This window comes from Adelges cooleyi, unplaced genomic scaffold (assembly GCF_023614345.1).
Source record: "Adelges cooleyi isolate 19-005CV unplaced genomic scaffold, UGA_ACOO_1.1 ACOO_flye_CR_arks_rails_tigmint_CR_PRNA_574, whole genome shotgun sequence".
NCBI classification, from domain to species: domain Eukaryota; kingdom Metazoa; phylum Arthropoda; class Insecta; order Hemiptera; family Adelgidae; genus Adelges; species Adelges cooleyi.
This window is the reverse complement of record NW_026096268.1, coordinates 9,975,880-9,988,394: the sequence shown is the minus strand read 5'-3', so window position 1 is coordinate 9,988,394 and position 12,515 is coordinate 9,975,880. Positions and strand designations below refer to the sequence as shown.

Sequence of the window (12,515 nt, the reverse complement as noted above, 5' to 3'; positions counted from 1 at the left end):
GTGAACACGTTGGACAATTTGGCCGACTTCACATACGGCTACAGCGAGACCAAAGCCTACATCTCGTTAAGGGACGCAGCGGCGAGAATACATGAAATCCTCGAGGTAGCGCCGCCGACGGGCGTGACGTTTGCGGAGAACATAATGGACATGCACGATGAAGATTCCGCCAAAGAGTTGCTGGAAAAAAACATAGCCGGATTGACGGAGTTTACAGCAACGCTCAAGAAAGAAATCCACCCGATAGATTTGAATTTTGTCAAAACCTTCATCAAAGCCAGCGCCCAGGACCATGGTAAGTTTTTTAACTGAACAACATGTTGGGGGCTGTTACTAGTAAAAAATAAAAATAAAACACGAAAAAACCAATTAATTGTATTTTTTTTTTTACTAATTTATCACACCATCAGCAATATGTACAGTGTGAGGTCTGGGCTTTATCAATGGTGCCAAAATGTACACAATTTTTTTTTTTTTGGTACAATTATTGTGTCGTTGGTAAAATATTGTCACTAATTGTTTCTCTGATTATTATCAAAAGGGGTTATCCAAGTACACGACTTATAAGATTATCGGTGTAGGTACTTGTAGTTTTTCTGTGACTTCCTAATTAATATGGCAATTTAAATAATCTCAATTAAAGATTGTACGTCAATGCGTAAAAAACCGTTTTAGAACAATAAAAAACAATTTTACTCAGAGTAGGTATTATTCTTTCGGCTTTGTATAGGAGTATATGTTTGTTTGTATTTATTAAGAACAAAATATGTGTTTTTAGGAAATTTCTTTAGAAAAAAAAACCAGATTTTCACTAATACCCATAAAATTGAGTCCAACATAATACGAAACGTCGTTTTGCAAATTTCACCCCAACCGTGTGTAAACGACAAGCACCTAAGACAATATGGTTTATTTGATTTACCGAAATGTACACAATGTTTATTTAAGTGTGTATACACTAAACGGCGAGTAGAGCAGCTAGGTGTCGGCAAAGGCGGTTTTCGTAGAGTGCAAAATTTGAAAGTATAATACATTTTTCCACGCGAAAAAATTCAACTATGTCTCAAAACACGTTCGGCATATCGTTAATCGTACTCGTTATGGTCATTTGCACGTTTATGTCAACACGGGCGTTCGGAGAGGGCTGTTTAACAAGGACAGACAAAGGAAAAGGCCCGGTAAGTGTAAATTCTAAATATATCTTGTAGATCGACGGCTTGTTCTCGGACAATTCGATCACACCACACCAACAGCCATCAAACAACACACATTTTTAGATCACTGTATGTGTTTCAGACTGTGGACTGTTTGAGATGGACAAACAAAGAAAAATGCCCGGTAAGTGTAAATTCACGGATTTCTACGCAGCGGTGTTGATACAATGTGACGTGTTACAGGCGACGGTCGACGACAAAGTAAACTTTGAAGACCTGAAAGAGTTGGACACGATGGTGGACAGACACAACGAGCTGTACGGAGACGAACCGGGAAAGGCGAACAGTGTTAACAACTCAGTGTCACTGGGTTGGTTCGAGGCAAAAAGAAAACACATACAATGCACTAATTGCGTTATAGTGAGATATTACTTGAAACGATTGCAGTGGATTGTCGACGGGCTAATCCGAGGCGATCACGCGGATTCGCAGCTGTTCGCCAGAGATTTGATTGGCATGAAAAACCACGTGGTGCAGATGTTGTCTCTGCTGTATGCGGTCAAGTGCAGCGACATCCAACACTGGCTGTGGTCGGTTTTCTTCAAGATTTCGGCGGTCCAATCGTGGAGTGACAGCAAACGGCTGGTGATCGACCATCTGGAAAGTTACACGGATCTGGACATGGTCCTGTCGAGGTTCGTCACTTTGTGTTTGACCAGATATTACCTACCGGTGGACACGGCGTTCGATTACAGCATGCCCTTGACCAACACCAACAGCTACACCGTGCGGGAAACCGTGTTCAAGCCTTTGTACGACAACCGTGTGTTCTACAAGTACCGCAAGTACCTCGGGTGGTTTACCGTGGAAAACTTGTACTTGACCGGTTTGTGGGGCAAAGAAGAGGCGTTGTTTGTGGGAAACGTGCCGGGCATCTCTTTGGACTGGCGACCCGTACTCGCTAGGTTGGCCGAGCTCAGGGCCTCGGTACAGCGCTTTTACACCGAAAACCTTTGGGTACACGACCCTTACCGGTGTGTGGGCTATCACAGTCTGATAGCTGAACTGATCGACGTGCGGCTGTACTCGTACGTTTGCGTGCATTTGCAAGTTTACATAAATCTACAGGCCGCAACGGACGAGGACAATAATAATTACTGGCGGTACAACGTCGAGTTCCACCAGCAACTGGCGAACGCCTTTAAGTGTTCACAAATCGGCGACATTGCTGCCCAGAAGACGTTGGACAGATTGCACGGCATCACTCTTCGCTACATTGCGACCTATGCCGAAAGTTTCTTAACCGAAGTAGCGCTGAGAATACACATGATCCTCGGGCTGGCACCGCCGACGACGAGCGGCTCCTTTGCGGCAAATATTTTCAATATAAACCCCGAAGACGTGTCCGTGGAGACGTTGAAAAGAAACATAACCGGATTGACCGAGTTTACGGCAACGTTGAACACCGAATTGGACCCGGTCGATTTTAATTTGCTCCTAATCTTCATGAAAGCCAGCGCCCAAGACGACGACAAGTTTTTCGCCAGGTAACTACCCCCCCCCCCCTCATTAGTGATGTAGAAACAATTCCGGTTCGTTTGATATTTAAAGCAATATATATTATATTATATTTTTTTAACGATAAAGCCAATTTTGTTCGAGTAGCGTCTTCGAATAGATGTGAAAATGTATATGCAACGCCGTTGTTGACTTGGGATAGGCAACCGACACACTAATTCTCCTTGACTAGTAGTTAATGGTAAGCAACCGTACGTACACGAGCCATTCATCCTCTGAAGGGCTATAAACTGGTAGTTTTAATTTTTACACATCTGAATTTTACCATGAATAAAATGGCATATTGGCAATTGACGTCATTTGTTGTTAAGAGGGCGTCGCAGCGCCCATTTTTAAGAAGTAAAGTATAGGCAATTTTTCACAAAATCTTAATTTAAAGGTTAAACTGTGATGTGTAACTATTAGTTTAATAACTAGGACTCTGTTTTGGTAGTTAATTTATTTTTCGGACTATCACAGCATACTTGAAAGCGATTTAAAAATGTTTTTTCATCTCTACACGTTTAAGCATACTGAAAATAACTCGCTTAATTTTGGATTTAGAGTAACAGCATCCATTATAAAATTAAAAGAGAACAATATTCTGTAGGGCAAGACGGTGCGCTTTTTTCATTATTCCAAGTATAACGCTCAATACAAAGTTTAGAAATATCGACTATTTTAACATTTTTAAATGACTGTAACTTTTCAAAAAATGAATTTTTTTGCCCTCCGGAATATTGTTTTCTTTTATTTTTATAATGGATGCTTTTACTCTAAAACCAAAATTAAGCGAGTTATTTTCAGTCTGCTTAAAAATGTTTTTACCACTGAAAATCACCGGTGCGACGCCCTCTTAATGGTAAGCAACCGTACGTACACGAGCCATTGTCCTCTGAAAGAGCTATAAACTGGTAATTTTCATTTTTACACATCTGAATTTTACCATGAATAAAATGGCATATTGGCAATTGACGTCGATTGTTGTTAACTATTGAAAGATGTTGATATTGCTTCATTCCCTCGCCCAGTTTATAATTAAAAAAAAAAAATTACATAATTATATCATTCACACAAGTGTGAACCAAACTCGAGTTTTTTTATTGAAAATATGGTAAAAAAAAAAACACAATTTCGACAAAGGCCAAATTTTTCATAGTAAATTGTAATCATTTTTTATCATATTTATTTTCATACAAACGATAAACACAATTTTATATATTTTGTACGTTTGAGGTCGTTAAAAAAAAATTTGTACTAGATTAAAATGAATCAACCTTAATAGAAGTATAATAAAAAAATAATATTAATGACAAAAAAAAAACAAAGATAAGTATATTCAAATATAAATAATAATAATAAGATGTATCGGTTCGATACACTGAATAACTCAACGAAATGTAACATCAACGATAATAATAATAATAAATCAATATATAAAACTATATAAACACAATAACATACCGTCTTATATACTAGACGACATAACGTAACATTTATTTATGAAATTATTTCTATTTTTCAATTCGGATTACAATATTATTTACAATATTCAACCTAGGAACGGCCGTTGTGAGCAAAGCAAACACCGGAGTGCATACTTGTATGCTTCCCGTTTTAGTGTATAAAAAAAAATCAATAAAAAAATATATAATAATAATAATTAAATAAATAAATACGAGACTTATTTTGTTAATATTATAAAATTAAAAAGTTTTTGATTTCAAACATATAATTATGGCGGTGTACGGCATACAGACGTTTTATTTAATATTAATATTATCGTTTTTAAGAAAACCATATATGATAATAGTTAAGTTCACGGTACACGGTTTAATAATAAATAATGTATGAAAAAAAAAAACTATACAATATAAATGCAAAATAAATTGAAAAAAAAAAACGCTAGTAATTAAATCATCGTACTTCGTGCGACGTGTAAAACGAAAACAAATCTTCTACGGATAAGTTTTACAGGCGTCGCTGAATTTCGATAGCTCGATTACTTCGATAACTCAACTGTGGTCAGTGCGGCAAATAATAAATATTTTTTTTTTAATAATAACACAAAAACGTTACTTTTTTCGTTCGACGTACAACGCGCGCTTTGACGGCGAGACGTATATATATATATGTATAAAAAAAAAACAATGATAATTAACATTTCTATCGAAACGAGTAAATGATTAAAAATATAGTTAAAAAAAAATTAACACGATAAAAAGAAAAACGAAGAAAACGCTCTACGGCCACTCATCGTCGCAAACCGAGCTTCAGACTTTCTTCGAGCATCGTGATTGAAGATATTCGACACGAAACACAATCTTCCGGCATGACCTAAAAAGTTTTCGGTCGAAATTAAAAACAAAAAAAAAACCATCAACAACAACAACAAGAGGTAGGTATTTGGTGAAACGTTACTTTTATAAAATTGTCGTCCAGCAGATCGGCGGTGGTCGCTCTCGAGCACGGGTCGTGTTGCAGACAGAATTCGATGAACTCTTGTCCTTCGGTACTCAATGTGTCCGGAATGGTCGGCGAAGCGCCCATGCCCACTTTGAACATGATTTGATAGTTGGAATCATACTCGGACCACGGTCTCTGCGAACGTACAACAAAATCCGTTATCGGCCGTTAAAGTAGATGAAAATATATTTACACCGGGCAGACATCGCCTGACTTCCACTTACTTTTCCCGAAGCCATTTCGATCACTACACATCCTATCGACCAAATGTCGGCCGCTCTGCCGTGTCCTTCCGTGTTTGATTTCATAAATACTTCGGGGGCCATATAAGCTGGGAGGAAAAAGTACAATTTTTCATTATTACAACCCGTTTGCTTTTTGTTCTTACAAGACTATCCGGGATATATTTACCTTGCGTTCCCACAAAACCCTTGAGTTCTCCCGGTATGGTCGTGTGCGCTTTCATTTTCACCGCCGAACCAAAATCGCCCAACTTCAAGCAATTGCCTTCGGCCGTTATAAATATATTGGCGCCTAAATGGCACACGATAAACAATAATATTAACGATAACGATTACAAAAAAAAAAACGCCGTAACTCACTTTTGATGTCTCTATGGACAATAGCGTGCTGGTGCAGAACGTCCACTCCGCTGACCAATTGTTTCGTAAACCTTCGTATCAGTCCTTCCGGCAGTCCGTTTTCCGTGGCGGCAACTAAACTTTCCAACGTGCCTTCAGCGCACAATTCCATAAATATCACCATTTCTTCCTAACAAACAAAGTGTTTCGGTTTTAATTTTTTTGTTTTTTAGAATATAATATATTATACAACGCTATAACGTACTCGATGAATTTCAACTCCGTAGTATCTGACGAGGTTTTCGTGGACAATACCCTCGAATATTTTCAACTCTACGGCCACGTTTCTGATGGCTTTGTGGTCGAACGGTTGCAGCTGTATTTCTTTCATGGCCATCAATTCGCCAGTTTCGTTGTTTACGGCCGTGTACACCTTGCCGAAGCGTCCTTGTCCGATTTTTATGCCTCGCTGCCAACTAAAATGCACAGGACGAGGGCGAATGTACTCGACACGTTCAAAGTTGTAATCCGTTGTGCTGATGTGTCCGATCAAGTCTTGCGACCTCAACTTCTCTTCGAGCTTGTGGTCCAGTTTGTTTATTGCGTCCATCACACGCACGCTTCGTTCCACGTCTACGAGACATATAATTGAAAACACTAATTATTATTCCTCGACCGACACAAATACAATTAACCGCCTAACCTACCGTTTTTAGAAAATCGTTCAGTCTTGATGATTTTGTTCATTCCTTCGATCGCTGTGGCCGAACGTTTTTTCTTAAAAGGGTTAGCGTTGTTGGATAATGCCGAGTTATCGTCGTGCGTTCCGATGATATAAACGACGCAGTCTTCTATTTGGTTTTTAAAATCCTAAGCAAATAAAAAAATATTATGACATCATGTCGGTTTTGACGCCAACAACGCCAAGTACTACTGTGTTTACCTTAAAATCGTCATCGCTTAGTCCGGCAATGTTTTGCGGTTCACAGACGTTCAACAGAAACTCCAAGCCCGTGTTAGCCCACTTGGGTTTCAACCCGCGACCTCGTTCGTAGCGTTCGTGAACAAAATTAATCCACAGTTTTGAAATGGACATGTTGTACATAGCCATCTGATCCTTAAAAGGACCACACGCTATTCTGTTCGCTTCTTTGTGATACTAAACAAATATAAATTTTACGTTTAGTTAATATACAAAAAAAAGTGGCGTTGTTACGCTGTGTGTACTACGTTCAATAACAAGGTTGACTTAAACAACATTTTTAAATCAAAACAACGTTTTACACAAAATCATACCTCGAATGCAAATTTATACATCTGCTGTAGAACGTCGCGTACACGAGGCGCTAGAGTCGCATCGTCGATATTATCGTTGTTGCACGTGTTGAACGCTTGTTCTACGGACATTATCACTTCGGTAATACGTTGACAAACTTCGAAAACTTTTTCCTGAAAAAAAAACAACCCCTGAAATAAAGTAGGTAGTGAAAAAGTTTTTTTAAAAAAAATTGTTTTACCTTCAACGGTTTCATCGTCAACCAAATCGGCGGTAAATTGGTCGTGTAGGTTTCAGTATCGGTTTTCTCGTACTTTCTAAAGTGTTCGATCAGGTCTTTGCAAATGGTTTTCACTAGTGACATCACCAATAAAGCTTTTTCGCGATACAACCCCAAAACGCTTTGCAGTTCTCGACACACCGACAAAACGTTTTGCCTGAAACCAAAACGAATTGTAGAATACAAGTGGCGGAAAAAAAACAAATAATTGTAAATTATTATTTTTCGTATAAATCTACTTGGTTTGAGATTGATCGACATTTGTTATTATTTTGGAGTGTTCCAATATGTTGTTGGTGAAATTTACGGCAGTCGTTTCCAGCATTTGTTTGGCGATTTGACTAGAATCAAACAAAATGGGTTTTTTTCAATTTCACTATGCCTCTAACACAATTAAGTGTTATATTTTTAGACATACCAAAACGTTTGGGTCACCAACGGCCTCGAGTTGGGTATATGCGGCATTATGACCTTTAGATCGTTCCATTCTTCCTCCAGGATATTTTTCTGCGCTCTACAATGTTCCATCATTACCACCCACTCTTCCATGTAGCCTAGGTAAACCTCCAACACTCTTTTGGAACACATGTCGAAATGGTAAATGCGTTCTTCGAATATCTTCATGTCCTTTTCCATGTCGGACCACAGCGTCGATTGTACATGACGTACAAACCGTCTTCTATGCACTACGGCCAACAGTAGACCTTCTTTGAGTTCGCAAGTCAACTGTGTAAATATATATTGTATACAAATAGATATTAGTTATTACAATATTTCTTTTTATAAATACCTGTCGAATACTCATGATCGAAGGCTTCTCCGGTCTCGTGTCGAGTCTCATATGAAGATACGTGTGAATCAGATCCAACGAAATACGAGACAAAAATATAAAAGCAGCTCTGTACGATGGTAAATTCAAAGCTTGCGATTCGTCGCTCCAATAATTGTATCGCAATAGTTCTTCGTCGTGAGGATACGGTTCCTTAGTTTCGTCTTCCTAGATAACAAAGCGATCGTTGAGAACGTCGTCATGTGTTAGGTAAATACAATAAACCAGTTACCGTTACGGACGGATCTTTGAGCGTTAAATGTGCTTTGCGCAGAGCGTTTTTGTAGAGCGAGTCGAGAAATTTCAACGCTTTTCTTAGTCCTTTTGTTTTTAAAACTCCAGTGATGAATTGTCTGAAAAAATTACTATAAAAAATACATCTGAATAAGAAGTAGAGGTGAAGTTCATCGAAAGAAATATTAATTTATTATTAGCTGATAAGATATTGTTTTTGCAATAATGTTAATTCCTATTGGGTCCTAAAAAAAAAAAAACAAATTTACCTGTACGTTAACGATGCATCACACGTGTCCGAGTTAGGAACCATTGAATACGGGAAGAAATGTTGCCTCAGAGTAGCAATAGGCTGCGTGTTGTACACATCAAGATCCTTGTACGATATAGGTTCGCGGTAGTTGGCACTGGATCGTTTCAACTTGAACTCTGGTTTTTCTAAAACAACAACAAACAAACGAAACTGTAATGCATTTCAATTGGGGGGGGGGGACACAAATAAAATAATTTCATACCCGTGACGCTGTCTTCGGGCGACGGTGTCAAAGAACCTTTGCCGCTGTCGTTGGACGTACTGAAAAATAAGATCCGATTAGAATATAATTAGATTCGAAATGGACGTCGTCCGACTTGTCTACCAGACACACGAAAATTGTTCAAAGTTTGTTTTACATACCTGGGAGAACAATTTGTACTGGCTATCACATTCATACCGGACGAAGGCTCGAGAAATTCTTGTTCTTTCATTAAATGTCTCCCGAGAATCAACAACATCAAACGCTGTCGCTTTGTTATGTTGTACCACACGCACATGGCCTAGAAATCGATAAACACAATGAATATTTGTAAAAGTGTTCTGTTGAGACAACCGAGTTTACTTTAACACGATTAGTGAAATCTGAGCTTTTGTACAAAGGATAATGAGCGGCAAATGCACGACTGGACGGAAACAGCGACTCGACGTATTCCAATCTTTCCATGAGCTGTTCGACTTGCCGTAAAGCCATATTCTGTTGTTCAATGCATCGGCTACAAAACAACTTTAGACAGCCACTACGGTCCCAACATTGAATAGTTTCCTTGTCTAAAAAAAAATAAATAAAACAATATCATAAAAAATTAAAGTAGCCACTAAAACAGCGAAAGAAATATAAAGAACAATTATTTCAAACTAACCCGTAGAAGCAACATTTTCAGTATCGATTTCAGACGATTCGCTCGATGGAGTCCGGTCAAATTTGTAACTAAAGTAACACAAAATAAAAACAATCAAACGTTTATCTAACAATTGCGCAACAAATAAAGAGTCCATTTTAGAAAACCTTGTACCTAAAATGCATAATTTCATCGAGCAGTTGACAAATTTTTTTCCTCTCTTCGCAGAGATATTTGTCCTGACTCGTTATACTTCGGTCTGTTAACCTGGCACGTAGTTCCAACCATATTAGGTCTTTGAGCTCGCTCTGCCATAGTTCTTCTTCGTGGCTTAACTAAAATGTAGAAAACACACAATCGTTATCACAACACGTTTGGTTTTACATGACAAATTTTCTCGTGTTTACTTGTCGACTGAGTTCGTACGATCCCGTCGGCTTATCGCAATTGGCCAAGCGTTTCAGTTTGTCATAGAACGCTATTCTATTGATATCTTGTGATTTGGCTTGTTTTTCGGTTATGAACTTTCGACAGGTGACCAATTTAGAACCGACACTCCAAAAGCGGTTGTTCGTTTCCACCTGAGTACAGTACGTAAATGATTATAAACACTTTATCTAATCGTTTTGTAATTTACTTTACCCGACAACATGTTATAATGCTAAGAAGTTATACCTAGTGTTTTTTTTATTTGATATCAAATCTACTACTACTGGCTAGGTACTCGAACTTTGGCGATTTTCAATGCACGAGCAGATGGGGCGACAGTTCGAATGCGTTTGAAATTTAAATTCACCTATCTATGTTATATTAGGTTCAAGCAACAGTATTCTATTTGATAATTAATCGACTATTGAGAACTCGTTCGAAGGCTACTCGGACTGTCGTTTTTTTATGGCCAGTCCGACGCTGATGACTATAATGATTTTACCGAACCCCTTTGGCCGGTGTGTACGTTTAATACCTGCGCTTATTTAAAGTGAACGGCAGTTGAACAGTTTCTTACAAATATTTTCAACATTATCAGCCCCAACCTAACCGGTAAAGATTACCGCGACAAACCTTGAATTTGCAGAGTGGCGCTTCGGATTTGTCCGGACCGGTTTTCTGATCGTCGACGAGGGGCTTTTTGATGGACGCCGATTCGTTGCCACTAAAGATGGCCATGTTGACTGCGTTGTTGTTGTTGTTGTTGTGGTTTTTGTTGTGCAACTCGAACCGTTTGCTCACATTAAAACTATTTTTCTGGCAGAAAAACGAAAAAATCATTATTAAAATTATGTTGCGCAGCAAACGGTGTTAAAAAAAAACAGCGACGGTATTTAAACGAGTGTTATAATAATGTTGTTGTCGTTTTTGTTGTTATTATTCATTTTCTCGACCGGACAATAATTATTATTATTATTAATGGGAAAATGTTTACAATGTGAAAACCATTAGGCCGGACCGCAAAACATACGATTACCTCTTAGGTACTTACTTATCGAACGGTAACGAAAACTGGTTTCTCATCGTCGACGCAAAATGTCCGTGTGTGTGTGTGTGTGGTTTGTACGCCGAAACAGACTATGAAATAGAAAAAAAATATAATAATAATAGTAATAAGGGACAAAGTTCACCGGTATTATCGTTTATCATCTCTGATAATGGTAACAAAATATAATAATAATGATTACACATATTTTCGTGTCGACCGTCGAAACGCAAAGAATAAAAACCGTACAAATATACGTGTAGGTGTAACATTGTTTAATAATATTTATTATCGTTTAAACGACAAAAAAAACGCGGTTATCCACCCTCTCCGACGACGGTGCAATACCGGCTTAATGTAATTATTATTATTATTATTATTATTCAGAAAAGTCTTGTTACACGTGATAATAGTAGCGTTAATTTTATTTTCACCTCGGCAGCCGACGTTATCTCTCTTGTGTATTATAATTTAGTTTGTACACACAATATTATTATTATTGTGTTTTGCGGTATCAACAATAATAATAATAACAAAAAATAAACTTTTCAAAAAAAAAAAAAGGCGATAAACTTCACAAGACTTGATAGATAGATAATAATATTCCAAACGACTGTGACGACCTGTTGGCGAGAGCAGCACAGCCGCTGTACTTACCGCAAATGGAAACTTCCACGACTTCGACTTCGAGGAAGCGCGCGCTCTAACGTGGGATCGGCGAACCGGCCGAGTGGTCTGACTTGTCCAAACTGGTAAATAAAAAAAATAAATAGGTAATTATACAATGTCGTTATCGCCGAACCAGCCGAAAAAAAGTATAATACCTAATAATATTATGCAAAGCGAATAAATTGTTGATAAGAGATACGGGCTTTGAAAAACACCAAAAAGGGCAGTGTAATAGGCCTGCGCTCGAATTGGGGGGGGGGCAGGGGATCTGAGTACCCCAAGTGACTGGGGATGTGCAAATTCCCCCAGGAAAATGACCCGGAATTCATATTGTGAATATTATATAATTTTTATTAAATATTGTTCGTACTACGTTTCAGTATTTAATTAAATTTAAAAATCGATAGAAAAATAATAATCTACCTGCGAGAACGGCTATCGTTTTTAATTTATAATTTTATAATCTAGAAAAGAACTTTAAGCAACTTATATGGTTGTGTACATACATACGTAGTAAAGAAATGAAAAGGTATTAAAATAATCCTTAACCGTAAAAGCGTTTTAAATATTCATTTCTTTATTATAGTTATTAATTATTCGAATACGAGTATTACAGAATAGAAATACTTTTTAATAATTTCAAGTTTATATATATATATATATTATTGTTGAATTAATACCTACTAGATACAAACGGAATTCGAGTTATACAATTAATATCAGTATCTTCGGTGTAAAGATTAGAGTTTAAGTAATTACTTAGTTTTAATAATATTTATTTACACTGCCTAGCTGATTAAATTACAATTGTTTCCAAATGTTCAATAAATCTATTAGAAT

The 12,515-nt window shown here is 37.6% G+C and overlaps 1 protein-coding gene across 6 annotated transcripts; it reads right to left on the bottom strand.

Moving 5' to 3' along the window:
* Positions 1–3,973: 3,973 nt before the first annotated feature.
* LOC126843271 (mitogen-activated protein kinase kinase kinase 4) lies at positions 3,974–11,745 on the bottom strand. 6 transcript variants are annotated; one of them, XM_050580682.1, is made up of 24 exons: positions 11,664–11,745; positions 11,013–11,098; positions 10,595–10,777; positions 9,940–10,113; positions 9,707–9,867; positions 9,554–9,621; positions 9,256–9,461; positions 9,054–9,193; positions 8,893–8,951; positions 8,647–8,815; positions 8,376–8,508; positions 8,105–8,311; positions 7,733–8,040; positions 7,554–7,655; positions 7,276–7,471; positions 7,055–7,207; positions 6,702–6,917; positions 6,466–6,628; positions 6,024–6,391; positions 5,780–5,948; positions 5,589–5,711; positions 5,402–5,508; positions 5,133–5,312; positions 3,975–5,048 (listed from the first exon to the last, which is right to left on the bottom strand). In XM_050580682.1, exons 3-24 carry the CDS (start codon positions 10,697–10,699, stop codon positions 4,965–4,967), a joined length of 3,591 nt encoding a protein of 1,196 aa, XP_050436639.1. In that variant the 5' UTR covers positions 10,700–10,777; positions 11,013–11,098; positions 11,664–11,745; the 3' UTR covers positions 3,975–4,964. The 6 variants fall into 6 exon arrangements, with proteins under 6 accessions (XP_050436635.1, XP_050436636.1, XP_050436639.1 ...); XM_050580683.1 differs by lacking the exon at positions 11,664–11,745 and adding an exon at positions 11,408–11,625; XM_050580680.1 differs by lacking the exon at positions 11,664–11,745 and adding an exon at positions 11,441–11,625.
* Between the last annotated feature and the right edge of the window lie 770 nt (positions 11,746–12,515).